The sequence below is a fragment of the Lepidochelys kempii genome, chromosome 10 (genome assembly GCF_965140285.1).
Source record: "Lepidochelys kempii isolate rLepKem1 chromosome 10, rLepKem1.hap1, whole genome shotgun sequence".
Classification (NCBI taxonomy): domain Eukaryota; kingdom Metazoa; phylum Chordata; order Testudines; family Cheloniidae; genus Lepidochelys; species Lepidochelys kempii.
The window spans coordinates 55,849,133-55,865,212 of NC_136389.1; the positions used below are offsets into that span (position 1 = coordinate 55,849,133).

General features: G+C 40.6%; 1 protein-coding gene across 5 annotated transcripts in view; it reads right to left on the reverse strand.

The window, feature by feature from the left end:
* ENTREP2 (endosomal transmembrane epsin interactor 2) overlaps positions 1-16,080 on the reverse strand; it is a 388,263-nt gene that overhangs the window by 245,478 nt on the left and 126,705 nt on the right. For 3 of the 5 annotated variants that reach the window (XM_073303683.1, XM_073303687.1, XM_073303681.1), the window contains exon 2: positions 6,812-6,868. The exons of the other annotated variants lie outside the window; for them this stretch is intronic. In XM_073303683.1, coding sequence (XP_073159784.1) covers positions 6,812-6,868 — 57 coding nt within the window. The remainder of the gene's footprint in view (positions 1-6,811; positions 6,869-16,080) is intronic. 5 annotated transcript variants of the gene reach the window in all.

A 16,080-nucleotide genomic window follows, 5' to 3' on the forward strand; every position in this document is an offset into this window, starting at 1 on the left:
AGTCCTCCTCCCTTGCTAGCCAGGGAGAGACTGTCCTCTCCTCTGCTAGGCAGTCTTTATATAGGACCCAGCCCGGCCCTGACTGGCTCTCTACAGGCCTTTGTCGATTGGCTGCTGGTCTGTGCAGCTTCTCTGGCCTGTTCCAGCCCTTTTTCTCATAGGGTAGGGCAGCCACCCCACCACAAGTGCTTAATACGATTCAAGACACATTTAGAGAGTCTCTGAGCAGATATTACTGTGCCTTTTGATCTTTCCACAATTGACAGGAAGCGCTTGGGAGATTTCCTAAAGGCCTTCTTCCTATCCAAATAGGAGGCCAAGGCTCTCCTAACATCAAGCATATGTATTATAGTTTCCCTGTTATCACAGTGAGGCTTTGGGTAAAATGTGGGAAGATGAATGAGTTGGTTCATGTGAAAAGATGAAGTCACCTAGGGAACGAATTTTGGGTGTGGTTTGAGAGTTATCTTGTCTTTAAAGAAAATCGTGAAAGGGTGCGTGTGCACCATTAATGCCGCTATTTCTCCTATCCTCCTAGCCAAGGTGATAGCTACTAAGATTCCTATCTTCACTAATATATGTGCAAGAGAACACGTGGCCATAGTTCAAAAGATGGTCTAGCTAGACTCCCTAGAACTAGATTCAGGTCCCACGTCAGCGTGGAGCGTCTGGATTGAGGGAAGAGGTACCCTATGCCCTTGAGGAATCTTTGTTGCTGAGTGAGTAAAGACTGAATAACCCTCAATGTGCTGGTGGAAGGCTGTTATGGTCACAAGATGTATTTTGAGTGAGCTGAGGGATAGCCCTGCCCTGTTGAGACCCAGTATGTAGTCTAGCATGACAGGGTGGGAGGAGGATACTGAGGTAATTTGTATAGAAGTACATCAAGACTGTTTGATATGAAGGGATGACTACATGGGGGACCATTTGCCCTGAACCTTGTGGTTGTTCAGATAGGCTCCCGAGCCTATTAGGGATGCACCCAGGCTAGAAGCAATATTTGTGGGATTGTGTGAATGGGACCCCCCATGCATACATTCATAGGGCCTTTCCACCAATCCAGGTAGTCTTTGACCCTGAAGGGCATTGACAGAAGTTTGTCTAGTCTGTCTCTGTTTGGTACATAGACAGACCTGAGCCATGCCTGCAGGCACCGCATGTGTAGTCTGGCATGACATATCACAAACATGTATGCTGCCATGTGCCAGAGAAACTGGGGCAATGTCTGGATGGTGTATATAGGCTGGCCTGAACGGTCTCTATGAGACTGGATAGAGTGTGAAACCTGTATTGTGGAAGCAGTGCCCTCACTTGTAATGAGTCGATATAGGCACCTATGAACTCCAAGCACTGCACTGGAGTCAGGTTGATTTCAGGCACTGATTTGTGCACCCTAATGCATGAAGACATATATAGTCCTTTGCGTGTCTCAAAGAGGATCTTCGAAGGAGAGGGCTCTGAGAAGCCAGTCATCCAATTAAGGTAAATCATGATTCCCAGGTACATAGGTAAGCTGCTACTACAGAGAGGACCTTGGAGAATACTCTGCGTGTGGTGGAGAGGCCAAAGGGAAGTACTCTGTACTGATAATGGTCCTGACCGAAGGTAAACCTGAGGAATCACCTGTGGGATGGCTGGATCGATATATGAAAGAAGGCATCTGGAAGGTCAAGGGCCGAGAACCAATCTCCCTGTTCTAGAGATGGGATAATAGCTGCTAGTGTGACCATCTTGAACATTTGTGCCTTCACACATTTGTTCAGCGCTCTTACATCCAGTATGGGTCTCCACCCTCCTTTTTTCTTGGGGATCAGGAAATATCGAGAATAGAAGCCTTGCCTCTGAGGTGTACAGGAACGGGTTCTAAGGCTCCCAGGCACAGGAGGTGATCTGTTTCCTGTCTTAGTAGTTTCGTCCCTGAAGAGGGACAGGGAGAAGGGTGGGAGAGAAGGGAGGTGAAGTGGATAGAATACCCATTGGAGATAATCTCCAAGACCTATCTGTCAGAAACCACTTTCTTCAAATTCTGGAGGAAAAGAGCAAGGCAACATCCAAAGGAATGTGAAAGGTCTGTAGGTTGCAGCTGATGATGTGACAGGTGTCTTGGGCCCTTGACCAAAGCATCAAAACTGATCTTTCGAAATAGAGGGTTGGGATTCAGAGGCTGATGGTTTATGCCTCTGAATCTTAGGCATCTTTCACTTCGATTCATAGTAGTGTTGCAGTGGTGGGTACTAAGCTAGTCAGAATCTATGGGATGATGGAGGACTGGATTTCCTTTTCTGTCCCAATGTGTAGATCCAGAGCGAGCGTAGTGTGGCCCTAGAGTCTTTGAGGGTATGGAGTGATGCACTGGTCTTATCTGCAAACAGTTTGGAGCTCTTGAAAGGGAGGGTCCTTGACCGTCATCTGCACCTCCTTTGGCAATCCCAAGAGGTGTAGCCATGATACCTGACAAATCACTAACATCACTGACACCGAATGGCCTGCAGTATCCAAAGCATCCAGTGAGGTCTGGAGCGCCGTTCTCACCACTAGCTGTCCCTAATGTATGTTAGTCTGAAACTGTTCCCATTGAGTTTCTGACAGAAGGTCAATAAATATATGGAGTTTGCCGTAGTTCATGTGATCTTATTTTGTCATTAAGGCCTGGTAATTTACAATTTGGAATTGTGAAGTTGCCGAGGAATATGACTTTTGGCCAAATAGATCTAACCTTTTCTGATCTCTATCACAAGGGATGACCTTAGCATGATGTTGTTGGCCACGTGAGTTCACCACATCCACAACAATAGAGTTCTGTGGGGGATGTGAGAAGAGGAATTCTGAATCCTTGGAGGGTACATAAATACTTTTTATTGTCCCTTTTGCATGTTGGTGTGATAGAGGCTGGAGTTTGCCAAATGACCTTAGCAGGATCCAGGAGCACCTTGTTAACTGGGAGGTCTATTATCAATAGGATGTGCACAATATATCCAGCAACTTGTGGATCTTAATCTCCTCAAGGTGAATTTGTAGTGTGCCTGCCACCCTTTTTGTGAGATCCTGGAACAACTTAAAAGAGGAAGTTATCCACCTTGTGCAGTAATGATGGTTCTTCGAGATGTCTCCCCCTATGGGTGCTGTAGGTATATGTGTGTCCCTGGGCCTCTAATTGTTGTCCCCTATGGACGGTGGTGGAGGCATCTCCGCCTAATCTGAGGAAGAGTAGGAGATGCTGGTTGATGGGGTAGCCTCCTCTCCTAGGCTGGCCTCTTGTTCCTCAAATGTTTCCTCTCAAGGTTCTGGGGCTTGGACATAGAGGCTGTAGGAGACACTCACGGTAGGAGGCAATAGATGCCTGCAAAGTTAAGTGCCTGTATGCCACCCATAGATCCCAGTATGGCTACTGGGGTGGGAGGAAGGGCACAGGTGGCAGTATCCACAGGTGGTCATACCCACAGGGCTAAGGCTCAGACTGATGGTGAGATTGGGAAGGCCTTCATTGGTGCAAAGCTGGGCCATCGTGTAAAGGTTGTGAAAGGACATCATCTTGGTCACTACCCGTACATAAACTGGTATCCACAGAACCTCAGGGCTGATCTGGGAACCACAGCGCTGAAATGAACAGAACTTGGGGCTGCCACCCCCCAAGAGTCAGCGCCCCAAGCTGGCAGTTCCTCCGGTGTGACTGTACTGTCCCCAGCCCTTCCCTCCCTCACTGGGGTGGGCACCAGGCTCACCAGCAGCTGTCTCTGGTCGTTCAAGCAGCGCACATGCCCCCGGACAGGAGATGCAGACAGCTGTGTGGAAGGGACAGGGGCAGCGTTGGGAGCGGAGCTGCGGGTGGTACAGCCACAGCAGAGTAGCTGCTGACGCGAGGCGCTAGCTCCCGGGAGTGGAGGCCCCATATTCTGCTCCTTTTACCACTGCGGTTCTGCAGATACTGATTTATATCCATAGATATCCGCGCAAGGTTCTAACTATCTGAGTCCTGGCTGGAATGTGGTGGAGCTGATAAGGAGACTGGAGGTGAATGCCCCTCTGCGATTCCAGGGATCAAGACATGTTGGGTACTGAGGCCCTGGTACCACACAACAGGGATTCTGGAGTCCTGGTGACCATAAGATTGCTGGAAAATCAGAACTTCTGCGGTACTGTGGTGATCGGTACCTTCAGGGTCTGTCGGTGTTGACTCGCTGGTACCAAGGAGAGCTAGACATGCCTGGGGGATTCGGCGGTGTGTGTGTTAAAGATGTGTGTTTGTTTCTATTTGTTTTAAACAGGGGGGAAACTAATGGAAACCTTATAAAACTGAAAAACATTGAACATTGAATGGAAACTGTAAGAGCAGCTAACAAAACTGAATGTTAAGGTAAGAGAAAGACTGCTATTAGCTGTATCTGGCCAAGGGCAGTTGAGAAGGAACTGAGGGTGGTTCATGCATGCAATGTTAATTAGCCTCAAGGCAGAAAAAGAGAGAGGGAGAGCATATGTGTGAGCCGAACACACACTGCTACCAAAGAACTTCAATCATAGGCGCAGGGCAGACACACCTACAGTGGAGCACGCATGGGGCACTACTCGAAGAAGAAGCTAAGTTAACAAAGTATATATCTGCACTGATTATGCACACAAAATATTAAATTAAGATTTAAAACATGTTCTACATCTACTAGCAGTGCTAATTACATAATAATAAGATAATAAATACCCAGTACAATAAAAATTATTGCAGTGGAGCCTACTTACATAAATGCTTGTTCAAGAGTAAACTTTTTTTAAAAAGCCCATGAGTTAAACCAAAACACAAAGAAAAATACAGTGTTAACCCTTAGCATTAAATAAATATTTTGGAGAGGAATAATACTCTTACAAGCTTCCAGAGCATCAAATGATAACAGAAAACAGAAGCTCACAGTTGCAGAATTGTGTTTGTACAACCCCTGTATGCCAAATGCATACTCAGTAACTTGGCATACACAATTGCATTAATAACCATGGTAATTACACACAAATAATGTATGCACAATTTGGAAAATCTGATTTTGAAACGTTTAAAGAATTTAACTATATATTGAAAGAGCAACAAAGTAGCCAAAATAATAGAGAGTTATTTTGGTGCAACACAGATGTCTGGTTTCTACTGCTGCTCAAATTTAGAAAGAGTTAACACAAACAGCAAAATCATTCAATTCAGTAATATCAAAACCATCTCAATCCTTTGCAAGCATAAGGAAAAAGTAATAAAATAATCTGACTTATCAACAAATCACAGGTTTGTTAATGGCTATATTACTGTCAATAAAACGTGTTTTTTTCCCTTTGCTGTCACAAACAAACAGAACCCCCAACACAGCTCCTTTGTTTCAAGTGCTCGGATTTCAATACAATATTCACATTATATATGTTATGTTAGGAAATTTTAATGTACAACACAGGACTAGAAGCGCATTTGGTTTCTGTCTAAAGTGTTGTAGCCTAAAGTCAAAAGTGTTCAAGGTTTTGCTTTAATTTGCTCTTGGCAAATAAATCCTTTTTTCCTAAGTGAATGTCCCTAAGTATATCCAATTAATGGATAGGCTCCATGAAACATTTTGGTAGCTCTTTTTGTTGAGAGAATATCTATATTCTAGATATTCATTCATACTCAATCGTCTGCTTGACAAGTTGAAATATGATAAATTATTCAGCCGAGGCTACTAATCCAAAATGGATAAAGTGAGGACTACTAAATGTTTTTTAAACTCATCAGCAAACTCGGCTTGCTGAATTATTATCTAAAGGATAAAAAATGAATACTATTCAATATTGGTTGGATATATCCTGTTTGAACATGAGAAAGCTTCATTGGTTCCCTGTACCATGCTTTAACACGATGACAAATAATACCTAATGTTTATCAGTTAAATGGAAATAAATTTCCAAAAAGAATATGTTCAAAACACTTATTTTCTTTAGTTAATAACAGCAACTTTTATGATTAATGTAATTTTAGGTCATAACCAGGGAGAGGTATGCAACGTGGTCCTTTTTACTAAAGTCCATGATTCTATAGTAAATGTGTTAAAGATGAAAACAGTCCCACATCTCTTTATTGGTTCTTTAATGAATATATGTAATGAGAACCATTCAATTCATAATTAGCATGTGGTATAACAAAGCCTCTTTTAAAATAATACTAGCAAGACATTATTTTACTTATTGGGGACATTAACTAGACCAGACAAACCAATAAAATAGCTGAAAGGTATCTTTTTAGTCTTCTTTTAAGTCTTCTTCTACGAGAATATGTAATATTCTGGGGATATTGGTGGGGATATAGCTTGAAAGTTACAAGTTCATTAATGTTCTGATGTAAAAATTTCTCTGTGTGCCCCAAACGTTTATTATTCTACACAGAAATAACAATTTCTGAGGATACCACACGAGACCTGTGTGAATGTTCAAAACAAAATTGTAAAGTAGTTGACGCCTACTGGGCTCAAGATAAGTTGCAAATTAAATTTCACTAAAATTTTGAGCAAATCTAAATTGGGTTTTTGGTTTGCATTGAATGTGAAATGTGCAACTTGCCTGATGTAAAAAAAACCTGGTGGAGGTTTTGACTCAGTTTTACTTTGAGATTTGAGCAAAACTGGACCCCAAACTCAAAGTGAAAACTCAATGGGTTCAAACCCACAACACAAAGCTACTGAAACTAGTTACACAAATGCCTAAGGAGAAAAGCGATGAGATGTACACAGTTCTTAAGTATGTTAGTTTCAAATGTTTAACATCCATTGCAGGTCAAGGAACTGCCTGACTTGACTAAGAAAGCAATATCACTTACCACAAGTGAGAGAGGCCTTTTCCATGAGACAACGCCAATCAATCCTGACAACAGCACCTGAAATCACGTGAAAAGGGTCAGCAAAGAGAGACAGATTTTATACTAACACCTAAAAAAAGTAACAGTATCTTTTAAGAAAAACAACAATACACAAACAAACTGTAAGACAAGTGATTGGTTTCCAAAAGTGCTGGGACTAGAAAGTAAATAGTACAAGATAGGCCATTGAAACAAATAATGTAGGCCATACTTACAGGATGGGGACTCTACACTGGGAAGCAGTGACTCTGAAAAATATTTGGGGGTTGTCATAAATATAAAGGGAAGGGTAAACCCCTTTGAAATCCCTCCTGGCCAGGGGAAAGCTCCTCTCACCTGTAAAGGGTTAAGAAGCTAAAGGTAACCTCGCTGGCACCTGACCAAAATGACCAATGAGGAGACAAGATACTTTCAAAAGCTGGGAGGAGGGAGAGAAACAAAGGGTCTGTGTCTGTCTGTAGTCGTCTTGGCCAGGGACAGAACAGGAATGGAGCCTTAGAACTTTTAGTAAGTAATCTAGCTAGGTATGTGTTAGATTATGATTTCTTTAAATGGCTGAGAAAAGAATTGTCCTGAATAGAATAACTATTTCTGTCTGTGTATCTTTTTGTAACTTAAGGTTTTGCCTAGAGGGGTTCTCTATGTTTTGAATCTAATTACCCTGTAAGATATCTACCATCCTGATTTTACAGGGGGGATTTCTTTATTTCTATTTACTTCTATTTTTTATTAAAAGTCTTCTTGTAAAACACTGAATGCTTTTTCATTGTTCTCAGATCCAAGGGTTTGGGTCACCTATGCAAATTGGTGAGGCTTTTTATCCAACATTTCCCAGGAAAGGGGGGGGTGCAAGTGTTGGGAGGATTGTTCATTGTTCTTAAGATCCAAGGGTCTGGGTCTGTAGTCACCTAGGCAAATTGGTGAGGCTTTTTACCAAACCTTGTCCAGGAAGTGGGGTGCAAGGTTTTGGGGAAGTATTTTGGGGGGAAGGACGCGTCCAAACAGCTCTTCCCCAGTAACCAGTATTAGTTTGGTGGTGGTAGCGGCCAGTCCAAGGATAACGGGGGTAATATTTTGTACCTTGGGGAAGTTTTGACCTAAGCTGGTAAAGATAAGCTTAGGAGGTTTTTCATGCAGGTCCCCACATCTGTACCCTAGAGTTCAGAGTGGGGGAGGAACCTTGACATGGTGGCACAGTGGTGGGATTAACCTGAAATCATTTGAGATCCAGTTGAGATTTTTTGAACTAGAAATACAGATTTTAAAAAGGAAATTTTTTTTTTCTTTGGAAAGAAAGTCCAGAAAGCAGCTTTGAAACTGAAAGCAGCTTGGTTTCTCTCTGCTTTGTGGCCAAGCAGAGACAAAAGGGGATTATCTTGTGAATTGCAGGTTTTCTTTGCCTGGAGGCAGGGTACTTAACTCCTGCAGGGAAATTCACAGTCTTCCAACCCAGAGGTTTTTTTTTCTTTTCTTCCTAAAAGTAAATAGGGGGGGGTGTGCTCTACCCATTTGCCTGGAGACAAAAGTGGCAGGGTTTTTTTTAGGATTTTGATTTTTTTTTTTTTGTTTTACAAGGAGCACAGGTTTGAAAAGAAATTTTTTTTTCTTTGGGCTGGGTAAGCAGGTTTCCAAGTAGTTGGAGGTTTTTTGCTTTAATTTGGGCCCAGAGCAGAGACAAGGGAATTGTCTTTTTCTGTAGGCTGACAATCACTATCAGAGAATAGGTATTCTATTCCAGCACAGCAAAATTTTACAGCCAAGTTTTGTTTGTTTATTTCTAAACCTCGGGTGTAAAGTTAGTTAAAAACAGAGAGGTTAGAATGGCCAAATCCTCAGCTCGACTACAGCTGGAATTAGCCAAATTTCAGGCTGAGGAAAAACAAAGGGAACATGAAAGACAGATAGAACTCATGCAGCTGAAGAAGGAACAAGAAAGGGAGGCAGAACAACACCAAGAGGCTGCCCACAAGAGGGAAATGGAGGCAAGGAAGCATGTGGAGGAGGAGAGGGAAAAAGAGAGGAAGCATGTGGAGGAGGAGAAGGAAAAAGAGAGGAAGCATGTGGAGGAGATGGAGAAGAGCTTTCCCCTGGCCAGGAGGGATTTCAAAGGGGTTTACCCTTCCCTTTATATTTATGACAGGGGTCATAGTGAATAATCAGCTGAAGGTGAGCTCCCAGGCGGATGCTATGGCCAAAGGAACTAATGTGATCTTAGGATGCATAGACAAGGGAATCTCGAGTAGGAGGTTATTTTATCTCTGTATTTGGCACTGGCGTGACTGCTGCTGGAATACTGTATCCAGTTTTGGGGCTAACAATTCAAGAATGATGTTGATAAATTGGAGAGGGTTCAGAGAAGAGCCATGAGAATGATTAAAGGATTAGAAAACATTTCTTACAGTGATAGTCTCAAAAAGTTCAATCTATTTAGCTTAGCAAAGAGAAGGTTAAGGGTTTATTTGATTACAGTCTCTAAGTAGCTATATGGGAACAGATATTTAATAATGAGCTCTTCAACTTAGCAGCAAATGGTTTAACACAATGCAGTGGCTGAAAGTTAAAGCTAGACAAATTCAGACTGGAAATAAGAGGTAATTTTTTTTATTGTTTTAAACCAGTGAGAGTAATTAACCTTTGGAACAATTTGTCAAGGGTAATGGTGGATTTGCCATCACTGACAATTTTGAAATCAATATTTAATGTTTTCTAAAAGATACGCTCTAAGAATTATTTTGGTTGAAGTTCTATGGCCTGTGCTGTACAGGAGGTCAGACTAGATGATCATAATAGTCCCTTTTGGCCTTGGAATCTATGAAATCTCTATTTTCTATTTTCAACATGGATAAAAACACATGGTACTGTAAATCTCTCAGCCTCTCTCCCCCTACCCCACCCAGGTTTCTATAGAGATTTCAATCTGATTTCCAGATCAAAATGGTTCTAAAAGTTCAGAATAAGTCTCAGACCCATTTTCACCATTCACTAGTAAGTCACACGACCTGATGTGCTGTATGGTTTATTTTAGTTAATATTTTCTGTAACAACATTAACTGAAAGAAAACTTTCAGAGAGATTTTTTGCACTACCAGAATGGTTATGCATGGTCCTCCATTGCAATTTAATAGATAAACAGTTGGTGAAAATTCGCACAAACATATTGTAAAAATAAAACCTAACTTTTCCTACCATTTATTTGCTATGTGCATTAGTGCCCGTCAAAAACCTCTATCTCTGCAATCTAAAATGTCTAATAGCTCATAATGTGTAGCCAGCCATACCACTTCAAATACACACACACACACCCTTGTCTTAATGTGCAATATAATGCCATTACTTATTTGTAATTATGAAAGACTTTTGTTGCAACAGGAAAAAATGTGTTCTACAGGATATCTTCTAAATTATTCAGGCGATTGACAGATCTTAGGCAGTGATATGACAGATGAGTGACCATCTAAGGGTTATGCAGGGAGCCTTCATCACATAACTGAGCGACATGTTTTATAGAGCGTATCATCAGAATTTGGAAATACTCAGATGGGCCAAATTTTACAGCTCTTGCTCCAGCAAAACTGAATCATTGAGAGTTTTACTCAAATATGGACTGCTTAGTTTCCAAGTAGAAGTGTGGTACCCACACCAAGATTCATCCATGCAAACCAAACTGGGCTCTGAGAGTTAAGCATGTGCTTTCCTTCTCACACAAAATCTATAGTAATAAAAATGGTGAAGGCTCAATTATACTCTCATTTACAATGTTGTAATCCTTTTATAGCAGGGAAAAACGGGACACAGAAAGAAGTCACTATCCCGGTAGGAACAGCATAGCAGCAGCAGACACGGCGAGAGCAGGCACTGAATGCTCTATGCTCTGCCCTCTCACCTCTACTTAGGCCTGGTCTACACTAGGGGGTGGGGGCAAGCTAAGTCGGTCTAAGTTACGCAACTTCAACTACGAAAATAGCGTAGCTGAAGTTGACATACTTAGAGCTACTTACTGCAGTGTCTTCATTGCAGTAGGTCGACTGCTGACGCTCCCCTGGCGACTCCGCCTACCCTTCTCGCTCCAGTGAAGTACCAGAGTCAACAGGAGCGCGCTTGGCAGTTGATTTATCGCATCTTCACTAGACACAATAAATTGACCCTCGCTAGATCAATTGCTCCGGAGGTAAGTGTAGACATGCCCAAAGACCATCTAGCCAGGAGGGCTGATACAGTGCACAAAGGCCCAGTGACTTCTAGCTCCTCCACAGTACCCTTATGGCAGCTGCCTCAGGACCATTCTCCCATGGATGGCAAATCCCCCAGGAGCCTCAAAAGGGGACATCTTACATAGCTGGAGCACCCTGCTGATATAGAGCAATGACATCATGTAATATTCAGTAGTTCACTGACACTACCAGAATTAATATGCTTTGGACTCTTTAGGATTACTTGCGCTATGCTTTATAACTTCTGCCATGTAAAAGGAAGCTGAGGACTAAATAAAAAAATTGGCCAAGGGGAGAGGGAGAGATGAAAGAAGAGAGCATGTATATGTATGTGTAAATGAGAGAGAGATATTTGGTTCAAATTAAAAACCAGTTAAAAACCAAACAGGAACAGGTAGAAAAAGACAAGGGAGTAATCAAAAAGTAATGCATGCTGATAGAGAAAGAATATGTGGTATAAGGATGATGATTTCACATGAGTTTGAGACAGCTGCATTAGTCACTCCTCACCATCATGCATATGTAAATACTACATATTACAAAAACAAAAAATAAAACCCAAAAACTTGTTTAAAATAGTTTTAAAGTATTTTATTGGGTCTAGCTCTCCATATCCCTCAGGCTTCAGACACAGGTGAGAATTACAATGAATTCAACTGGTTTCAGAGTAGCAGCCGTGTTAGTCTGTAATTGCAAAAAGAAAAGGAGTACTTGTGGCACCTTAGAGACTAACAAATTTATTTAAGCATATAAGCTTTCGTGAGCTACAGCTCACTTCATAGGATGCATTCAGTGGAAAATACAGTGGGGAGATTTATATACATAGAGAACATGAAACAATGGGTGTTACCATGCCCACTGTAACCAGAGTGATCACTTAAGGTGAGCTATTACCAGCAGGAGAGCAGGGGGCGGGGGAGGGAGCGGAACCTTTTGTAGTGATAATCAAGGTGCGCCATTTCCAGCATTTGACAAGAACGTCTGAGGAACCATGGGGGGGGGGGGGGGACATGAGGAAATAGTTTTACTTTGTGCAATGACCCATCCACACATCTTCAACAAAAAAACTTCAAAAACAGACTCCAACGAGAGACTGCTAAATTGGAATTAATTTGCAAACTGGACACAATTAACTTAGGCTTGAATAGAGACTGGGAGTGGATGGGTCATTACACAAAGTAAAACTGTTTCCCCATGTTTATTTTCCCACCCCATCCCCGCTGTTCCTCAGACGTTCTTGTCAACTGCTGGAAGTGGCCCACCTTGATTATCACTACAAAAGATTCCCCCTCTCCCCTGCTCTCCTGCTGGTAATAGCTCACCTTAAGTGATCACTCTCGTTACAGTGTGTATGGTAACACCCATTGTTTCATGTTCTCTATGTATATAAATCTCGCCACCGTATTTTCCAATGCATCCAATGAAGTGGGTTTTAGCCCACGAAAGCTTATGCTCAAATAAATTTGTTAGTCTCTAAGGTGCCACTAGTACTCCTGTTCTTTTCATGAATTCAACTGTATAAGATTAAGAGCTAGAAAACGATATAATTAAAGACTATCAGAATGCATACACACTAGGAGGCAGCCTGGGTAACCTACATTTGGCATTTCCTAACTTTTGACAGGTTGACCTTGCGAACTAAGTGTCCTTTTAAACTTTTTTAAAAATGTAATTATATATAATAATGGGTGAAATTCTGACCTCACTGAAGTCAACGGCAAAACTTCCATTGACTTCAACAAGGTTAGGATTTCATTCTATTCATTTCTCCAAACAAACAAAAAACCAACCAACCAACTAAAAACAGTTAAGATTGTTCAACTGAACACACACAACCAGGCGACCCACATCCCCCTACACACACACCCCTGAAATAAAAACTAAAACAAAGAAGCAAAACAACAACTCTAAGTTAAAGTTTCATCCAACCCTTGCAACATAAAACCGTGATTTCTTCCTCTCCGCATTACATCTCCTCATTTATATCCACTTCTCCCAACACATAAGCCTCCTCCCTGTTACTCCACATAGAACTTTGGGGGTAAAATCCTTGAGATCTGGACTGAATTGACTAATTCCAGTGGTGTCCTAAGGATACAGTATTCTCCCTGTCAGGCATTTGAGGAAGAAGTGGTTTGAGAGATATAAGTAGCCATACACAGAGTTATTAACATTGGTTAATTTTGTTATACTACATAGGCAATTCAATATGTATTAGTGGATAGTAATTTTGTATTGCATTTTTCAATTATCATAAAGCATATAGAGATAAAGATAGGCATATCAAGAAATCTAAATAAATTAAAGTTTATTTTAGTCCAAATTCAACCCTCAGACATGCAAATACAGCAACACTTAGTCAGTGGGAACTGAATGCTTATATATGAAAACAAAATTTGGTCCAGAAATTTAGGTTTAAAACTTATAATAAATACATTAAAATATAATCAACTTGCTCATCCTATCTGTGATTGAAACCCAATTTTTATATCAACAAGCACCAGATAAGCTCCTACTATAAATGTATGGCTGATGGACTTGCTACTTAACAAATAATGCTGCAGAATTATGACATGAAAAATATTTGTATCTGCTCTATGAGCTCACTGAAGTCAGGTGTTTTAGTGTGTTTTTTACACTACAAAACATTAATTTCATAGTCTGGAGCAATACATTTTAGCAATAACTAGATTTGATGGCATTTAAGTTTGCTGAAAATTGTATTCAAGAAAAGTGCACACTGGAAAAGACATCTTTTTTGTATTTCGATTAGAACCTGTAAATGCATAAATTTTAAGATATTTTTCATTGTGAGACTTCAGTGTTAGCATCAGAGGAAAATACATACACAGGGGAAAACCCATGAAAGCATACTAAAAAGTAAATTGAAATCAGCTTATGGATTCTGACACTAAAGCCAATATGCAGATAATATCAAGCATTGTTGTGTGTAGCTTGGATTCTACAATGTTTCCCATGTCATATATGCTAGACGTCTCTTATTACTGGAATTTTACTATAGTACTACATTTTTCTGAAAGTTGGCAAAGGCAGAGAAAAGGAATTTTTTTTTGCAGTTAATTAAATTTGTTCACATAGCTAGGATAGCCTATTATTACTATTATGATAAGTGTCCCTGGATTGATAATCCTGTAATGCAGAACTGCACTCAGGAAGGTAAAATGACAGGATTAGCAAATTCAATTTCAGGTTAGACAGCAACACGCTTTCAATAAAACAAATGGGCTGACTGAAACAGTAAGGTAATTAAAAAAAACCTTAGGAAAAATAACAAGGTAAGTATTGGTATAAAACACACACACAAAACCACTATTTCTCAAACCTAATACAAGTGAGTAATTTCAAAAGGTGATTTGTTATATTGTAATTCCTATGAGTAGAAATTCATTTGTACAATGTTTAATTGTCTTCAACAATTCTCTGCTTTATTTCTATTTACCATATACTTCCCACTCTGTAAGTCAGCACCTACCTGCCACATTTAGAGCATTGCAGAAAGAAGAAGGGAGCAGTTCCTCTGGTTTTCTGAACTGCAGTTGTGCCTGGCCTTTACATAGGCCTGCAAGGTATGTCTGAATGGGAATTTCCTTCCACCCTCCCTGCTTGTGCACGACGTAAGGGCCAAGCACAATCTGGCCTGTTATAAAAAGTCCCCTCCACCGATACTTTATGCTACAACAATGTCTTTAATGACAGGTTTCAGAGTAACAGCCGTGTTAGTCTGTCTTTGCAAAAAGAAAAGGAGTACTTGTGGCACCTTAGAGACTAACCAATTTATTTGAGCATAAGCTTTCGTGAGCTACAGCTCACTTCATCGGATGCATACCGTGGAAACTGCAGTAGACATTATATACACACAGAGACCATGAAACAATACCCCCTCCCACCCCACTGTCCTGCTGGTATCCAATTTATTTGAGCATGAGCTTTCGTGAGCTAAGTCTTTAATGTTACCATTGTACAGTTCACAAGCAGCAACTGTAATTCTGATAATTACAGATTATTTCTCATTTTTTTTACTCCACAAAACTCTAAATCTATTTAATCACTGACTTCACTGAAGTAACATCAAGGGTAAATTTGGGTCATTACTTATGTGCATTCTTTACTATGTAAACAGAGACTATGTGAAAAGTTACCTCCAATGGCAAGAGCCATCAGCACTTTAAGCCATAGTGATCATAACCATTTAGTTATAAAAGTAGACTCCAGAGAGCATATTATGGATAACTCACTGGATTTCATTAAGGAGGTAACAGACTTCAAATAGAAAGTAATTTTTCCCCCCTCTCTTCCTTACACCCAGTTTTTCAGGAGCAAGCATTGTAAAATACTGCTGTTCAGCATCTTCTGTCTTTAGTATTTTCTTTCATTTTCATATTATATGAATACCAAATCCATTTTGGACAAAGTAAATAGAAATAAACAGGTTAAATATTATATATACAAAAACTCTAGCATTTGAAAGTGAGGAAATATGTGATTTTCAATTGCTCATGCAACCTTAATTCATCCTTCATGTGAGTTTAGCCTGAGCCCTGAATGAGACAAGGATCAAGTGGAAAAAATAGTTTGCGCTCATGTAATTAAGGTCATACGTCTGCAGAAAGGGGGAGAATTAAAGTTGTGTGGACAAACATAATTCCAGCATTTTGTTATTTTCTAGTGCTTGACTTTATAACCTAAATAACGTTCAATTTTATAGTTTGTACATGTTATTTCCTAGCTATTTTTAAAGGGACAAAACAAATTCCATTTTGTACAATTGTAACAAATTCCCTCATCATACAGCATCAACAGGGTTTGAACTCTGAACCTCAAGCACCACAGCACAGATTTCTAACACATGAGCTACAGAACTAACTATATTAACTAGCACAGGAGAAAATGGATCCCAGAGTTGGGAGAAGGACTGCAATGGCATCTGTTGCATACAAAGGGTGGTCATGGGGGAGCCCAATCCAGCTCATTCTCTTCCCTACCATGAGAGGTGGGAAG